The following is a 15,207-nucleotide window of genomic DNA, read 5'->3' on the forward strand; positions in this document are numbered from 1 at the left end:
CCAGAAATCAGTGTGTTCCATAGACTGCAGAAATAAGTGGGTTCGTAATTGTACCAGTATTTCTCTCTCTCTCTCACTCTCTCTTTCACAATTACAACTATCCAAACTGATACTTTTGGGAAATTGTGACAGCCTGAGTGACCACCTGCAGTTGCTCTCGCACAATCAATCTGTGCATCGTTGATAACTCTGAATTGTCACTTTTTAAGCACACAATATATATACAATCTGGTCTCTTACCACTAAGGACATTACTGAACCAATAGCACGACTATACTACCGAGCACTTAAGATCCACTGCAATCTTCCAAAGTGGTCTCATGCGCTCACACGCACAAATGCTTTGACTTACCAGAACTACGTAAACAGCCATGCTATTGCATTTCATTTTCAGATTCAAAATGGCTCTTTACTAGCACTTACAGGTCTTCTTCCGACACACAATATGAGACCACTACCCCTCACTAGATCACTCTCACAGGCACTCATTCCAGTCCCCCCATACAAAAACAACTACGGTCAGAAATCCTTTTTCTATATTTACACCAAAATTTGCAATGACATTCCCCATCGCATTCGAACACTATCATCCATCACATATTTCAAAAAGTCATATAAACTGTTTCTTCTTGATAGTCATACTTGCACACACTGATTGTTCATGTATTGTTTTTAGTCTTGTTTGTTTCTTGTTTATTTAAAGTTTTATTTGTTTGCATCTGTCTAGTAAATAATAATGTCCTGTATAAATGTGCCGAAATTGTGTTCATTGTTCTATGTTGCTGCAGAACAGGAACCTGCTGTAAACCAGTTTTTAAACGGAGTCAGGCCCGTTTATTGTAACTTAATTGTTGCTTTTTAAATTTTCCTGTATAATAAATGAAATGAATGAATGAATGCCATTAGCGTAACCGCAAACCAGCGGCGCGTTGTTGGTGTGGCTAGGAGGGGGCATCATGATGTCCGTCGTAACATCACACCGATGGACGATGACATTATCCATCACACCAACCCTATTCTCCAGTGCACACAGTTTGTCTCTTAATTCCACCCATACAGGCGTTTTCACTTTGCCTGCCTCAACGTCTCCTCAGGACTGTGTACTGTAGGTGTGTGCAGGCGGTGGCTGTAGGTTCGTTTGTTGCACCTGTTGGGGTGAGACAAGTTACACCTTTATCGTCTTTATTAGTACTGTATATGGAGTTAGATGATCTCATGCAATTTCTGGAATAGCTGCGCCTGACTTCAACCTAAGAACAGGTCTAATTGACTGGAATAACTGAACAAGTGTGTGGGTGTGCAGGGCGGGATAGTAGAATATCAGACTGCATGCAAAACAAGTGGCTATTTAATGTTTGCTGACTAGCACACATTTTTAACCGTTTCCCTCTGCTTAGGGTCCTTTATTTTATATTTAGTGATCATGTTTTACATGTTATCAGTTAAATAATATAAGAACTACTTGGTGGAATGGTGGTATTGAAAAAATAGACCCAGATAATGTTTTAGGAAATGACTAACATGACTACAAAAAAAAACAAGACTACCGATACGACAACATGAACGTGTTCTTCTTAACACAGGTAACACACAGGTAATTACAGCAAAGAGCTTTGTATTAAGATGACTCATGACCTCTTGATTGCTGGATGTTCTTGTTAATTGTGAGCTTAAATGTTTTATGTATGCAGACTGTGTGTGTGTGTGTGTGTGTGTGTGTGTGTGTGTGTGTGTGTGAAAGAACATTCTGTACTGCAAAGTTGCTTTTGTCCAGGAACCAGTGTTAACTCGTCTATAGGTTGTCTGACAAAGAAGTAAAAGGTCTTCACCCTGCAGTAACAAGGTTCTTAGGCAGTTTATTTCCTAAACAGGAGAAACTTTGTGGATGAGTTTCTCAAGCTTCAACCACATTTCCATGCTTCTTTTTTAATAAGAACATTGAGTTTAGCGTCAGATGTGCAGCTGATTCTAATTATTCAAAGCTAGGTTTTTTTTTTATTTAATTTTTTTGGTTTTCAACATTTTTGATTTACCATCTACCATCTCTATCCATGCATGTTGTAACCACTTACCTGGATCTAGGATGCAAGCATGTTATCTTTGACATCCTTTGCAAACTTTCCCTAAGTGTTGAGGATCTCCAACCTACCAGATGAGGTAGTTCAGGTGGATGAGGCGCAGACTTCTGAAGTCCTCTAAAGGCGCTGACACACCAACCCGATTATTGGCCGTCGGACAGTCTGCACGCGCAGAACATACGCTCAAGTCAGCATCGCTTCGGTGTGTTCCGAGGCTCTTTTTTGACCAACTCGGGGAGGCAGTCAATCCGACTGCCTTTTCTGCCGAAGGTCGGCCGTCGGGTTGGTGTGTCAGAGCCTTAAGATTGCTGACTTACCCACTGTGTCATGCAGAATGTGGCAACCGATCTGCAGAGGTTATCTCAGCAGCTTTAAATCTCCCATCTTGTTCTTTGTCGCTACTCAAAGCTTGTTACTATAGGTGAGGGTTAATTTATAAACTGAAAGTTTTGCTTTGTAGCTCATATTCCTGGTTATCAAACAGTGCAGCTTTTTGCACCCCGTGCCTCTTATAAGCGGTCAGTCGGCCATGTTTCCCCCCTTCAGTTGGATAGAGCATGCCACTCTTTTCCCCAGGAATACATCATAGCTGAATAACTGTTAGATTATAAACAGTCTGGCTTTGTCAATCAAATTCTTTGAGGTTTTAAATTAGTCTTAAATACACTTCATGTAGCAAAGAAATGATCCTAAAATGTTTGCCATCATGGCACCAGCATTATTTGACACATGAGGTGTGTGTGTGTGTGTGTGTGTGTGTGTGTGTGTGTGTGTGTGTGTGTGTGTGTGTGTGTGTGTGAGAGACATTTCTGAGTTCTTGTCTGAGTGGTTGCACAGGTTCCCTATCACTAGCAGGTGAGGAAGGCACACAGGAAATGAGATAAGTCAGAGATGTGTGTGTTTGTGTGTGGGTCTCTAAAGGCTGGAGTGGCTCACACATTAACGACCCAGACAGCCTTATCTGTGATTTACAGTCCGACTCTTCAGTGGAATCAGGCGGGCAGTCAGGCCTCATTAGACATCAGGTTTTAGACGCTTATCACAGCAATTGTCAGCTAGATAGGGGTTAAGTAGTCGGCCTGTAATTGTACCTCCTAAAAATACTCTGCCATCCAGTTTGATTGAACCAACTGTAAAAACAACCAGAAATAAGGAAGTCAAGACCTTGGTGTTCTTGCAAATCTTTTATTTGGCCAAATAATGACTTTTAATGAGGATGTGATGGGTAAAGAAATTAGTTTTTCAGAGCGCAATTAGAGGGAGTAGAAAGGGTCATGTGATTTGTTGGGCAGAGGATGACTTGCAGAAGATAAGTTCTCTTTCAATAACAGAGAGCCAGTCCTTGCTGCTGGTCTGACTGTGAGTAAACCTGCTATTTACATTCTTGGCATTTAGCAGACCGTGTTTTCCAGAGTGGGTTACAATTAGATGAGCAGGTGGAGGTTAAGTCTCTAACACAGGGCACATGACTGTGGACACAAAAGTAGTTGTGGTGATGGATCCTGTGACTTCTCTGCTATTTGATGGTCTGAAGCTTACTGAAAGAGGGATGAAGGATGCTCTAGATGTCAGCAGCCTTTGTAAAATTGGAAGATGTGTGTAGATTGATTAGTAAATGCTCTGTCAGTTCTGATTGAATGGGTGTCTGTCTCCCAAAACTTGCAGACGAGCTAGTAGGATTCCAATAATTATCTTCTAAATTGTCAAGTGGGAACAAAAGCTGCAACGTTTCTGGGTTGCAATATTCCCACTGCGATACGTCAACCAATGTGTCCCTGAGCAAGACACTTAACCCCTAGTTGCTCCAGAGGCGTGCGATATAGCAACTGTTAGTCACTTTGGATAAAAGCGTCAGCTAAATGACATGTAATGTAATCTTCTGTTTTTTGAATGCCAGCAGGGATGAATCACACTGTCAGGCAAATGCAACCATAAACCTTTTTAACTTTTCATCACGCCAGCTCTTTACGGAACATGAAATGTGACGTCTTGTCCATAGTATGTTTTTTATTATAGCAGTTTCAGTGCAGCAGGACTGAGTGAAAACTAGGAGGTAGATCTAAGGTAAAACAGTAATTAATGATGAGAGAAAATGTAAGCGGTGCCATAGGATGTCTTGACAATTAGTGTGGGTGCAAAAGTGGAGCAAACTTCCACATTGTGCTGCCTATAGTCAGAAATCCAGCCAGGGGGATAAACATGAATTTAAACTGCATAGAAAACTCATCATTGGTGAGAATTTCTAACAGTATGTGTGAATGCCTCAAAATCATTACGTGGAGAGTTGGACCCAGTACAGTTGCAGGATTTGAGGAAAAGGCTACTCTCACACATGCATATTAAGGAAGAGGGGGCTGGGTTCATAGCCTCCAGCTGTTCTTTTGATGTCGCTTAATAGTTGCCTTTTCCCCGCTGAAGCCCCATGATTAGCAGGTCAATACCCCAGCAGGTCACTTTGTTAAGTACTTATTACCAGCAGAGAACGCAGTCATACAATGGGGCTGAAAGACATCCATGTGTGCATGTCACACAGCTTTAAAACCAGAAGAAAAATGTTCTATTTAGAGTTTTAGTTATTGTTATTATTAGACTTATTGTCAGTAGCTTTACTATGCTTTACAAAGGTCACTGTGTGCAGCTGTGTTTCCTGCAGACCCCAGCAGATGTTTCACATCTGTTTCTCCACCCACTGCCAACACATTTTTTTTTAATTATTATTTATATTTAGTTGATTTTCTATTCTGCTCTCTACTCTTACACTTTTTATTCAGATAAGTTTGAATTCATAGTTAGCAGATCGATTACAAGCAATCATACCTGAGGAGGTTGAAAGTAACAGGAGGAGAGTGAAAACATATTATGTACTGTAGACGTGATTTTACTTCAGTTAAAAAAAAATTATTTATCCATTTATGATGGATGAATATTAATTTAGACAAAATGGGACACTGCTGTGGTGCCATCAAAAATCATTTTAGCAACTAATGCGCCAGATGCAGCAGGTTGATATTGTGATTAAGGTGATTTGCCACCAGCCTAGAAAAAAAAGCAGTAGAAAAAACAATTACTCATTTGCTTTCCTTTTGTTCATAGTGAGAATGTGGAACTTACTTTCCCATAAACACGTTTTCATTTACACATGGAGTGCAAACTCACAAATCCACTGACGTACCAATGCGTTCAGTATCAGCAAACTCTAATTTCCAATCTGGGCTGGGGATAAGAGATGAATTTTTAATGGAGAGAATATGTCATGCCTGCTGGCTTCCACCCATCTACAACTCATTTATGCCAGTGCCCCTGCTCCGCTTGTTAAAGCAGAGACACTCTGTGCATAGCAAAGCCTGCATCCTTCATGCTGCAAGTCAATGTATTTAGTCCCAGCTCTCCGAAGGTCACTGCAGACAGTTTCTCTTCCTGTGGCCTCTGGGCTATGTGGTCGCCTGTGAACACATTTCCCCCCTCACATTACTCAGCAGTGGCTTGTCAAACAGAGAGTTGCCAATTCCAATATTGCTGGTTAGCCTAACGGACAACCTGCTGATCCCCCCCCCCACACACACACACACACACACACACACACACACACACACACGCACATAGAACAAGGCCCTGAGACTACAACTTTATAAGAGAAGGAGCACCTTTAACCCTGACTGTTAAGCTCTTCTCGACACCGGCCTAAACTGGCCACCAAATCAGGCTGTTCATGTTGGAAAGGCCTGGTGAAAAGATGCAACACTGGTCAGATTAAGTGGGATGAAATGTCCCATTATCACCCCTCGATGTGAACAAGCTACAGTCCCCCAGTGGAAAACAGCTCATTTTGAACAATATCCCTCTTTTTTGTTGCTTCTCCTCCTCCTCAGTCTGTCCTCAGATGACACCACTCCATTGTCCACAACAATCCAGCTACAACATAGCCAATTGTCCCTTTAGAAAAGCAGACTGAACACATAACTGTAATTTGAAACTATTTGGACATTAGTAGGGCTGCCCCCTCTTAGTTGTTAGTCGACGAATCGGTCGTTTTTGTCTTAGTCGACCAAGACGCTTAATGAGAAACTAGATGGCAGATTATTTTGCTTAAGTTTCCAATTGACTGAAGATATAAGTTATTGTTGCATTATGTTGTTAATACATGTTTTAAATTTGACAATGTAGTGTGGTAGGCTACATTGTGAACAAAGGTCAGATATTATATTGCATTAAAGTCTGGTCTAAAAATGGCATTGCAACCTGTGCTTTAAAAAAAAGAAAGTAAAAATCGAGAATCAAATCGATCCGTGACCTTAGAAACGAAAATGTAATCGAATCGAGGATTTGGAGAATCGTGACACCCCTAACTGTTAGTCAAACAAAATGCTATTTCGGGTAATGTTTGCCATTTATGCTGGAATGTAAAACCTCCCCAAATCCAATAAAAGCAGAACACAGCTGCTAGCGTTGCCTACACTCTGATAGCTTTCAGACCCGGCTTCCACACAGTGGGAAGATACTACACAATGCATGAAGACTACTTGTCATGAACTGAGCTGTTTTTAATGTAACCTGTAATGTCACAAAATAATGCAGTGAGTTCATGATGTACTCCTTATGCTAGGAAGTAAGACTTGGTTACTAACAGCAAGCTAGTCAGCTGGACATGCTTATGGTTGCCACTTATGTGAGACCAGACAAACCCACTGTTTAATCCATCTAATTAGTGCAATTTTTCCACTTGTGTTTTTGGTATTGCCAAGCCGAATCGTCGTCGTCCAATCTCAATAAAGGCAGAGTCGCTCCTTCTCAGCCCTATACACAACAAAGGTCTCTGATTTTGGTTTTTGCACCAAACTGGAACATACAGTGGGGAGAACAAGTATTTGATACACTCCCGATTTTGCAGGTTTTCCCACTTACAAAGCATGTAGAAGTCTGCAATGTTTATCATAGGTACTCTTCAACTCTGAGTGACGGAATCTAAAACAAAAATCCAGAAATTCACATTGTATGATTTTTAAGTAATTAATTTGCATTTTATTGCATGACATACGTATTTCATACATCAGAAAAGCAGAACTTAATATTTGGTACAGAAACCTGATGAAAAACTGGTGCAGTTAATACAGGTAATGAGTGGAGAACAGGAGGGCTTCTTAAAGAAAAACTAACAGGTCTGTGAGAGCCGGAATTCTTACTGGTTGGTAGGTGATCAAATACTTATGTCATGCAATAAAATGCAAATTAATTATTTAAAAATCATACAATGTGATTTTCTGGAATTTTGTTTTAGATCCCGTCTCTCACAGTTGAAGTGTACCTATGATAAAAATTACAGACCTCTATGAGCTTTGTAAGTAGGAAATCCTGCAAAGTCGGCAGTGTATCAAATACTTGTTCTCCCCACTGTATGGCTGTGGAAAGAGAATTGTTACACTCAATAAGCACTGTTTAGTTTCTAGGGAACAATTGTTTTAACTCATAACTGTAGTAGAAAAAAAACTGAGTGTGAAGTAGGGCTCTGGAGAAGAGCGTAACCCTTTATTAATGTTCCATGGATGCACAAGAGTTAAAAAGCTGGATTAGTTTATAAAAAGCACTACAACAGAAGCTGTTAATCATGTTGCCTCCTCCATTTGTAAAATAGTTTCCTCCTCTGTGGCCTGAACCTGACGGTGCTTGCTCACTGGGTCGGCAGAAAGTCAAGCTGCTGCTTGATGTTGTTTCATGTTTCAGCGCTGTTTGCTGCCTCCCTGTTTGTTTGTTAATAATGTGATGAGTAGCATTTTAACATCAATAAATCAATACCACATTAACTTTGAGGCATTTTGTGCAATTGTTGTAAACAAGGGTGGTGCTGAGAAAACTGGCAGCCTCCACACAGAGTTTTACACTGTGGCCCTGTTAAGATTTGGCATCCAGATATATCCAATCTGTAACTAGATCTATGAAGATGGTGAAGGATTGTAGTTCACATCTGGCATCAGCACTTGTCTTAAATGCTTCTAAAGTGACCAACTGTGATTGGATTTCACTCTCCTCTTGCTTTTGATTGTACCTATGGGAGACTGATAAACATGCACTGGAAGAGGAGTTGGATTAGAATTAGTACTTTTTGCCTACGTTATGGACTTAATTGTGCGTCTGTGTGTGAGTGTTGTGGGACTTGTTGTGCTATACACACTATCTAGCTTGTATTAAATTATGTAAGGGATGCATTTGTGTTCTTGAGCATTGTTGTATAGTGGACATACTGTATGCGTCCCTGACTAGCTCCAAATGTGGCTTGGTAATTGTAATCGAAATGCATTCTCTCTGCAATAACACATTTATTAAAAGCTGTTTGCATGAAATATGTCTTAATTAAGACATGATAGAAAATTGACTTCTTTCACATAGAGGTTCAAATTCTCATCAGAAAAAGCCAAAACGTGCTGTATATTGGCAAATCAATGAATGGAAGATATTCTATATATCTATTAGATAGTAGATGGTTTGAAAAAAGAAAATGCAACACAAGAGTCAGATTTACTGCAATCAGTTGTTTCCTCCACTTTTACTAAGATGAAATGTATGAACACTTAACCTAGATCTCTCTCTAAATATGTTTTTCTTTCTTTCTTGATACCCTTTGATTTTTTTATCCTCCTCTCTCTGTCTCTCTCTCTTTCTTTCTTTCTTTCTTTCTCTCTCTCTCTCTCTCTGTCTCTTTCTCTCTCTCTCTCTCTCTCTCTCTCTCTCTCTCTCTCTCTCTCTCTCTCTCTCTCTCTCTCTTTCTTTCTCTCTCTCTCTTTCTCTCTCTCTCTCTCTCTTTCTTTCTGTCTCTCTCTCTCTCTCTGCAGGGGCGGTGTGTTATCACGGTGCAGCTCGCTGATGAAGAGCTGGCTGCAGATGAGGAGGGCGTGGACTACTTCTTGCTGTTTGCTGGCAGCACACAGAGACATCTGACCAGCACCCTAAGGAGCAGTCATGACACCTTGGAGGCGCTGTGTCCCGGTAAGCCACCCCACCCACAATGCCTTGCAGCTTCCCTGTTACCTCTAATGGACCTGTGAGAAGGCAGCTCCACCTACAGTATTTGAGACACATGTTAAATGTCATGTCTACCTGTGTTTAGTGATAGCACAGACCCAATAGATTACCCAGAATAGTGCTGTAGTGGTAAATAAAAACAAACTGAAATGAAGGTTCCTTGAAAGTAGCATCATGGCAGTCAAAGTCCACTTAAAGTTCTCCGCCTAAATGAACATTAATGGGTGCTAAAGCATGCCAAAATGCCACAGATTCATCAAAACAAAATTATATTTAAGAAGAGGATGGTATTATTCTTCCTACACATCACACAGAAAGCATAGTGCAGTCAGGAGATATTATAGCTGTGGAAGAAAGTCGGAATAATAAACGATTAATCATCCACCACCACTGTCCTCGTTTTTAAACTGTGTGTTGGAAAAGGAGAAATCACCTCAGTTGACTTTTTCTAGAGCCTAGCTCATTCATCACTCCTCTTGGAGCACATCCCACTTATTCTACTTGCAAAATTGAACATATTGCAGGAGCTACTTCCTGTGAGGTGGATGAACAACTACAGGGAGCACGGTAATCAAGGTTCAAAAGTTATTGTTCACATAGGCCTACTTGTGAGCCTGTAATAAACAGGGATGGTAGCAAAATGTTGGGAAAGACATTGAGTATGTGCTGAAGGGACAAATATAAAATACATTGTTGAACTTATGTAAAACATTTCATGTCATGCAGAACATGTTAAACTGCGTTATCTTGTTAAGAGTTTGGCTGAACTATAGCCATCTGAGGAGTGTTACTCTCTACTAACAGATTAGATCTGCTTCACTGCTCTATCATCAGTACTCACACAGCTCCAAAGGACCCGTCCTGTGACCAAGCAGAAGGTTGCGGGATAGAATTCCCATGTGGCCTGGGAAAATGGCGACGGATACACTGAATATCTACTTTGGCATGGATTGAGGTGCCCCTGAGCAAGGCATTTCTACCATAATATTCAAGTGGACTATACCATCTGACTATATGTTTGTAACAAGAAGAACAACACTGCCACAGAGTAAGAAGATGTGTGGGATAAATGGGTCTTCATCCATTCATCCATCCATCTTCATCCGCTTATCCGGGGTCGGGTCGCGGGGGTAGCAGCTCCAGCAGGGGACCCCAAACTTCCCTTTCCCGGGCCACATTAACCAGCTCCGACTGGGGGATCCCGAGGCATTCCCAGGCCAGGTTAGAGATATAATCCCTCCACCTAGTCCTGGGTCTCCCCCGAGGCCTCCTCCCAGCTGGACGTGCCTGGAACACCTCCCTAGGGAGGCGCCCAGGGGGCATCCTTACCAGATGCCCGAACCACCTCAACTGGCTCCTTTCGACGCAAAGGAGCAGCGGCTCTACTCCGAGCTCCTCACGGATAACTGAGCTTCTCACCCTATCTCTAAGGGAGACGCCAGCTACCCTCCTGAGGAAACCCATTTCGGCCGCTTGTACCCTGGATCTTGTTCTTTCAGTCATGACCCAGCCTTCATGACCATAGGTGAGGGTAGGAACAAAAACTGACCAGTAGATTGAGAGCTTTGCCTTCTGGCTCAACTCTCTTTTCGTCACAACGGTGCGATAAATTGAATGTAATACCGCACCTGCTGTGCCGATTCTCCGACCAATCTCCCGCTCCATTGTCCCCTCACTCGCGAACAAGACCCCAAGGTACTTGAACTCCTTCACTTGGGGTAAGGACTCATTCCCTACCTGGAGAAGGCACTCCATCGGTTTCCTGCTGAGAACCATGGCCTCCGATTTAGAGGTGCTGATCCTCATCCCAGCCGCTTCACACTCAGCTGCGAACCGATCCAGTGAGTGCTGAAGGTCACAGGCCGATGATGCCATCAGGACCACATCATCTGCAAAAAGCAGCGATGAGATCCCCAGCCCACCGAACTGCAACCCATCTCCACCCCGACTACGCCTCGATATCCTGTCCATAAATACTACAAACAGGATTGGTGACAAAGCGCAGCCCTGGCGGAGGCCAACTCTCACCTGAAACGAGTCCGACTTACTGCCGAGAACCCGGACACAGCTCTCGCTTTGGTCGTACAGAGATTGGATGGCCCTGAGAAGGGACCCCCTCACCCCGTACTCCCGCAGCACCTCCCACAGTATCTCCCGGGGCACCCGGTCATACGCCTTCTCCAGATCCACAAAACACATGTAGACTGGTTGGGCATACTCCCAGGCTCCCTCCAGGATCCTTGCGAGAGTAAAGATCTGGTCCGTTGTTCCACGACCAGGACGGAATCCGCATTGTTCCTCTTCAACCTGAGATTCGACTATCGACCGAACCCTCCTTTCCAGCACCTTGGAGTAGACTTTACCGGGGAGGCTGAGAAGTGTGATACCCCTGTAATTGGCACACACCCTCTGGTCCCCCCTTTTTAAAAAAGGGGAACCACCACCCCGGTCTGCCACTCCTTAGGCACCGTCCCCAGACTTCCACGCAATGTTGAAGAGGCGTGTCAACCAAGACAACCCCTCCACACCCAGAGCTTTAAGCATTTCTGGACGGATCTCATCAATTCCTGGGGCTTTGCCACTGTGGAGTTGTTTAACTACCTCAGCAACCTCCACCAGGGAAATTGATGCCAATCCCCCCTCATCCTCCAGCTCTGCCTCTACCATAGAGGGCGTATTAGTCGGATTTAGGAGTTCCTCAAAGTGCTCCTTCCACCGCCCTATTACCTCCTCAGTTGAGGTCAACAGTGTCCCATCCTTACTGTACACAGCTTGGATGGTTCCCCGCTTCCCCCTCCTGAGGTGGCGAACGGTTTTCCAGAAGTACCTTGGTGCCGACCGAAAGTCCTTCTCCATGTCTTCTCCGAACTTCTCCCACACACGCTGCTTTGCCTCTTTCACGGCAGAGGCTGCAGCCCTTCGGGCCCTTCGGTACCTTGCAACTGCCTCCGGAGTCGCCTGGGATAACATATCCCGGAAAGACTCCTTCTTCAGTCGGACGGCTTCCCTGACCACCGGTGTCCACCACGGTGTTCGTGGGTTACCGCCCCTTGAGGCACCTAAGACCCTAAGACCACAGCTCCTCACCGCAGCTTCAGCAATGGAAACTTTGAACATTGTCCACTCGGGTTCAATGCCCCCAGCCTCCACAGGGATGCACGAAAAAGCTCCGCCGGAGGTGTGAGTTGAAAGTCTGTCGGACAGGGGCCTCCTCCAGACGTTCCCAATTTACCCGCACTACCCGTTTGGGCTTACCAGGTCTGTCCAGAGTCTTCCCCCATCCCCTGACCCAACTCACCACCAGATGGTGATCGGTTGACAGCTCCGCCCCTCTCTTCACCCGAGTGTCCAAAACATATGGCCTCAGATCAGATGAAACGATTATAAAATCGATCATTGACCTTTGGCCTAGGGTGCTCTGGTACCAAGTACACTTATGAGCATCCCTATGTTCGAACATGGTGTTCGTTATAGACAATCCATGACTAGCACAGACGTCCAACAACAAACAACCACTCTGGTTTAGATCAGGGAGGCCGTTCCTCCCAATCACGCCTCTCCATGTGTCTCCATCATTACCCACGTGCGCGTTGAAGTCCCCCCCCAGCAGAACTATGGAGTCCCCGACTGGAGCCCCATGCAGGACTCCACTCAAGGTCTCCAAGAAGGCCGAATACTCTGAACTCTTGTTTGGTGCATATGCACAAACAACAGTCAGAGTTTTCCCCCCCACAACCCGCAGGCGTAGGGAGGCGACCCTCTCGCCCACCGGGTTAAACTCCAACGTAGCGGCGCCAGCCGGGGGCTTGTGAGTATCCCCACACCCGCCCGGCGCCTCACACCCTGGGCAACTCCGGAGAAGAAAAAGAGTCCAACCCCTATCCAGGAGTATGGTTCCAGAACCAAGACTGTGCGTAGAGGTAAGCCCCCACCAGATCTAACCGGTAGCGCTCCACCTCCCGCACAAGTTCCGGCTCCCTTCCCCCACAGAGAGGTGACATTCCACGTCCCCCAGAGCCAGCCTCTGCTGCCCGGGTCTGGTCCGTCGAGGCCCCTGACCTTCACTGCCACCCATGTGGCAGCGCACCCGACCCCAGCGGTTCCTCCCACAGGTGGTGGGCCCATGGGATGGAGGGATGTCTGCCACGTAGCTTTTTCGGGCTGTGCCCGACCGGGCTCCGTGGCAAACCCGGCCACCAGACGCTCGCTGACGAGCCCTCCATCTGGGCCTGGCTCCAGACGGGGGCCCCGGGCTTCCTCCGGGCAGGGTCACTTCATCCCTTCATCGATTTTTCATAGGATTTTTGAACCATTCTTTGTCTGGCCCCTCACCTGAGACCACTTTGCCTTGGGAGACCCTACCAGGAGCACAAAGCTCCAGACAACACAGCCCTCAGGTTCATAGGGACACACAAACCTCTCCACCACGATAAGGTGATGGTTCCCGGAGAAGCGTCTGAAGAGAAGAAGAAATGGGTCTGATATGATTAATTCCTTTATTCGGATCCCCATTAGCTGCTAACAATGTAGGAGCTACTCTTTCTTGGGGTTCACATAAAACAATCACAACATATACATAAAAACACCGAACATACAATTTTACATACATTTAAAACAAGACATGTAGCTCCAGATGCAGAGAGCGCCATCAAGGCTCAGCTCATGTTTAAAAAGCATATGACTTGGCATTTGTGGAAGAATTAAATTGATGCAGAAGGCCATGTGTAAATTAGAAGCAGAGATGTCATTTACAAGGCATCAGTCAGAGCCTTTAGGTGTTTTGACAGTGACCCTGTATGTGGACTACAGTCCTCTGTCCATTTGTTGGTAGGTCAACTTTGATTTATGACTGCTGAATAGGTAGTGAGATAAATTGAAACACATAATGTTAATATATAATAATATTCAGATTTATTGGAATTAATTAGATATGATTGAAGTCAGCGGTGCAAATCTGCACTATATTGTTGTTGATTATTATGAATGAGCAGTTCTTATTGCACAGTTGTACTTACTGTATTCTGTGTTCTCAAATGACTAAAGTATTGTTGGTAATCGTTAGTAGGCCTACTGGCTACAGGAGAAGCACAGGTGTTTTTGCGTATCAGCCCTTTTGCTTCCTGTTAGGGCTGTCAAACGATTAAAATTGTCTATAGTTAATCGCGATTAATCGCATGTTTTATCACAATTAAAATTCTATTATTTTGCATTTCAGAACAGTTTTTAAGTACATAATAACAATGGAAAGTAATTCTTACCAGTGGATCTTGATTGGGAATCAAATGAATGCAAAGAAAGTGACTTTATGTACTTGATTATTATTAATTTACTGTAAACAAATGTGTGAATCTGTCATTATTGCACAATTCCTCCAAGTACCTAACTAAAACACCACAGCAATTGACTGAGATGTAACACTAACATGTTGCTTATACAGTACAAACTAAATGGTCCATAAACATTTAACCTTTACATTTTTAACAAGGATTGAGAACAATTGACTGAGATGTAACACTAACATGTTGCTTATACAGTACAAACTAAATGGTCCAAAAACCAGATACCACATCAGGACATTTAACCTTTACATTTTTAACAAGGATTGAGAACAATTGACTGAGATGTAACACTAACAACCACCGTTAAGGCAAACGAGTGCAAAGTCCAGCCAGAGTCAATATAGTGTTTAGTAACTCCTAAATATTTATTATTACTCACTGACGTCCAGTGATCACCGGTTAATGAGACAGCGTTTGCACTTGGCAGCAGTTCACTTACTGGCAGTTTAGCTGCTTTCTCCGTGTCATACAGGCTGTGTATGGTGAAACTACTGTCCCCCTCAATGGCAGTGTATAAGACGGGTCAGAACATGCCAACCGTAGTACGTCTTTAAGACCCGAGTCCTCTACCATGCTGACAGGTCTGCAGTTAGTTGCCACCCATTTTGCAAGAGCTGCAGTAATTTTTTGGGATTTGGTTTCATCCACAGGTCGGCAAGTAGCACTCTCCAAAATACTGCTTTACCTGAGCCCGCTAGCATCAAACTGCGTCACGTTAATATGCTTAGCTCGTAGGTGGTAGCTCAAGCTTGACGTGCTTCGGTGATATTTTAATT

The 15,207-nt window shown here is 43.9% G+C and overlaps 1 protein-coding gene across 8 annotated transcripts in view; it reads left to right on the top strand.

Annotated features, from left to right (window-relative positions):
• Positions 1-15,207, top strand: part of LOC144519472 (A-kinase anchor protein 13-like) — a 113,898-nt gene that overhangs the window by 18,160 nt on the left and 80,531 nt on the right. For all 8 annotated transcript variants that reach the window (XM_078254664.1, XM_078253046.1, XM_078256285.1 and 5 more), the window contains one exon: positions 8,903-9,056. In XM_078254664.1, the coding sequence (XP_078110790.1) occupies positions 8,903-9,056 (154 nt within the window). The remainder of the gene's footprint in view (positions 1-8,902; positions 9,057-15,207) is intronic.

This window comes from Sander vitreus, chromosome 1, assembly GCF_031162955.1.
Source record: "Sander vitreus isolate 19-12246 chromosome 1, sanVit1, whole genome shotgun sequence".
NCBI lineage: Eukaryota > Metazoa > Chordata > Actinopteri > Perciformes > Percidae > Sander > Sander vitreus.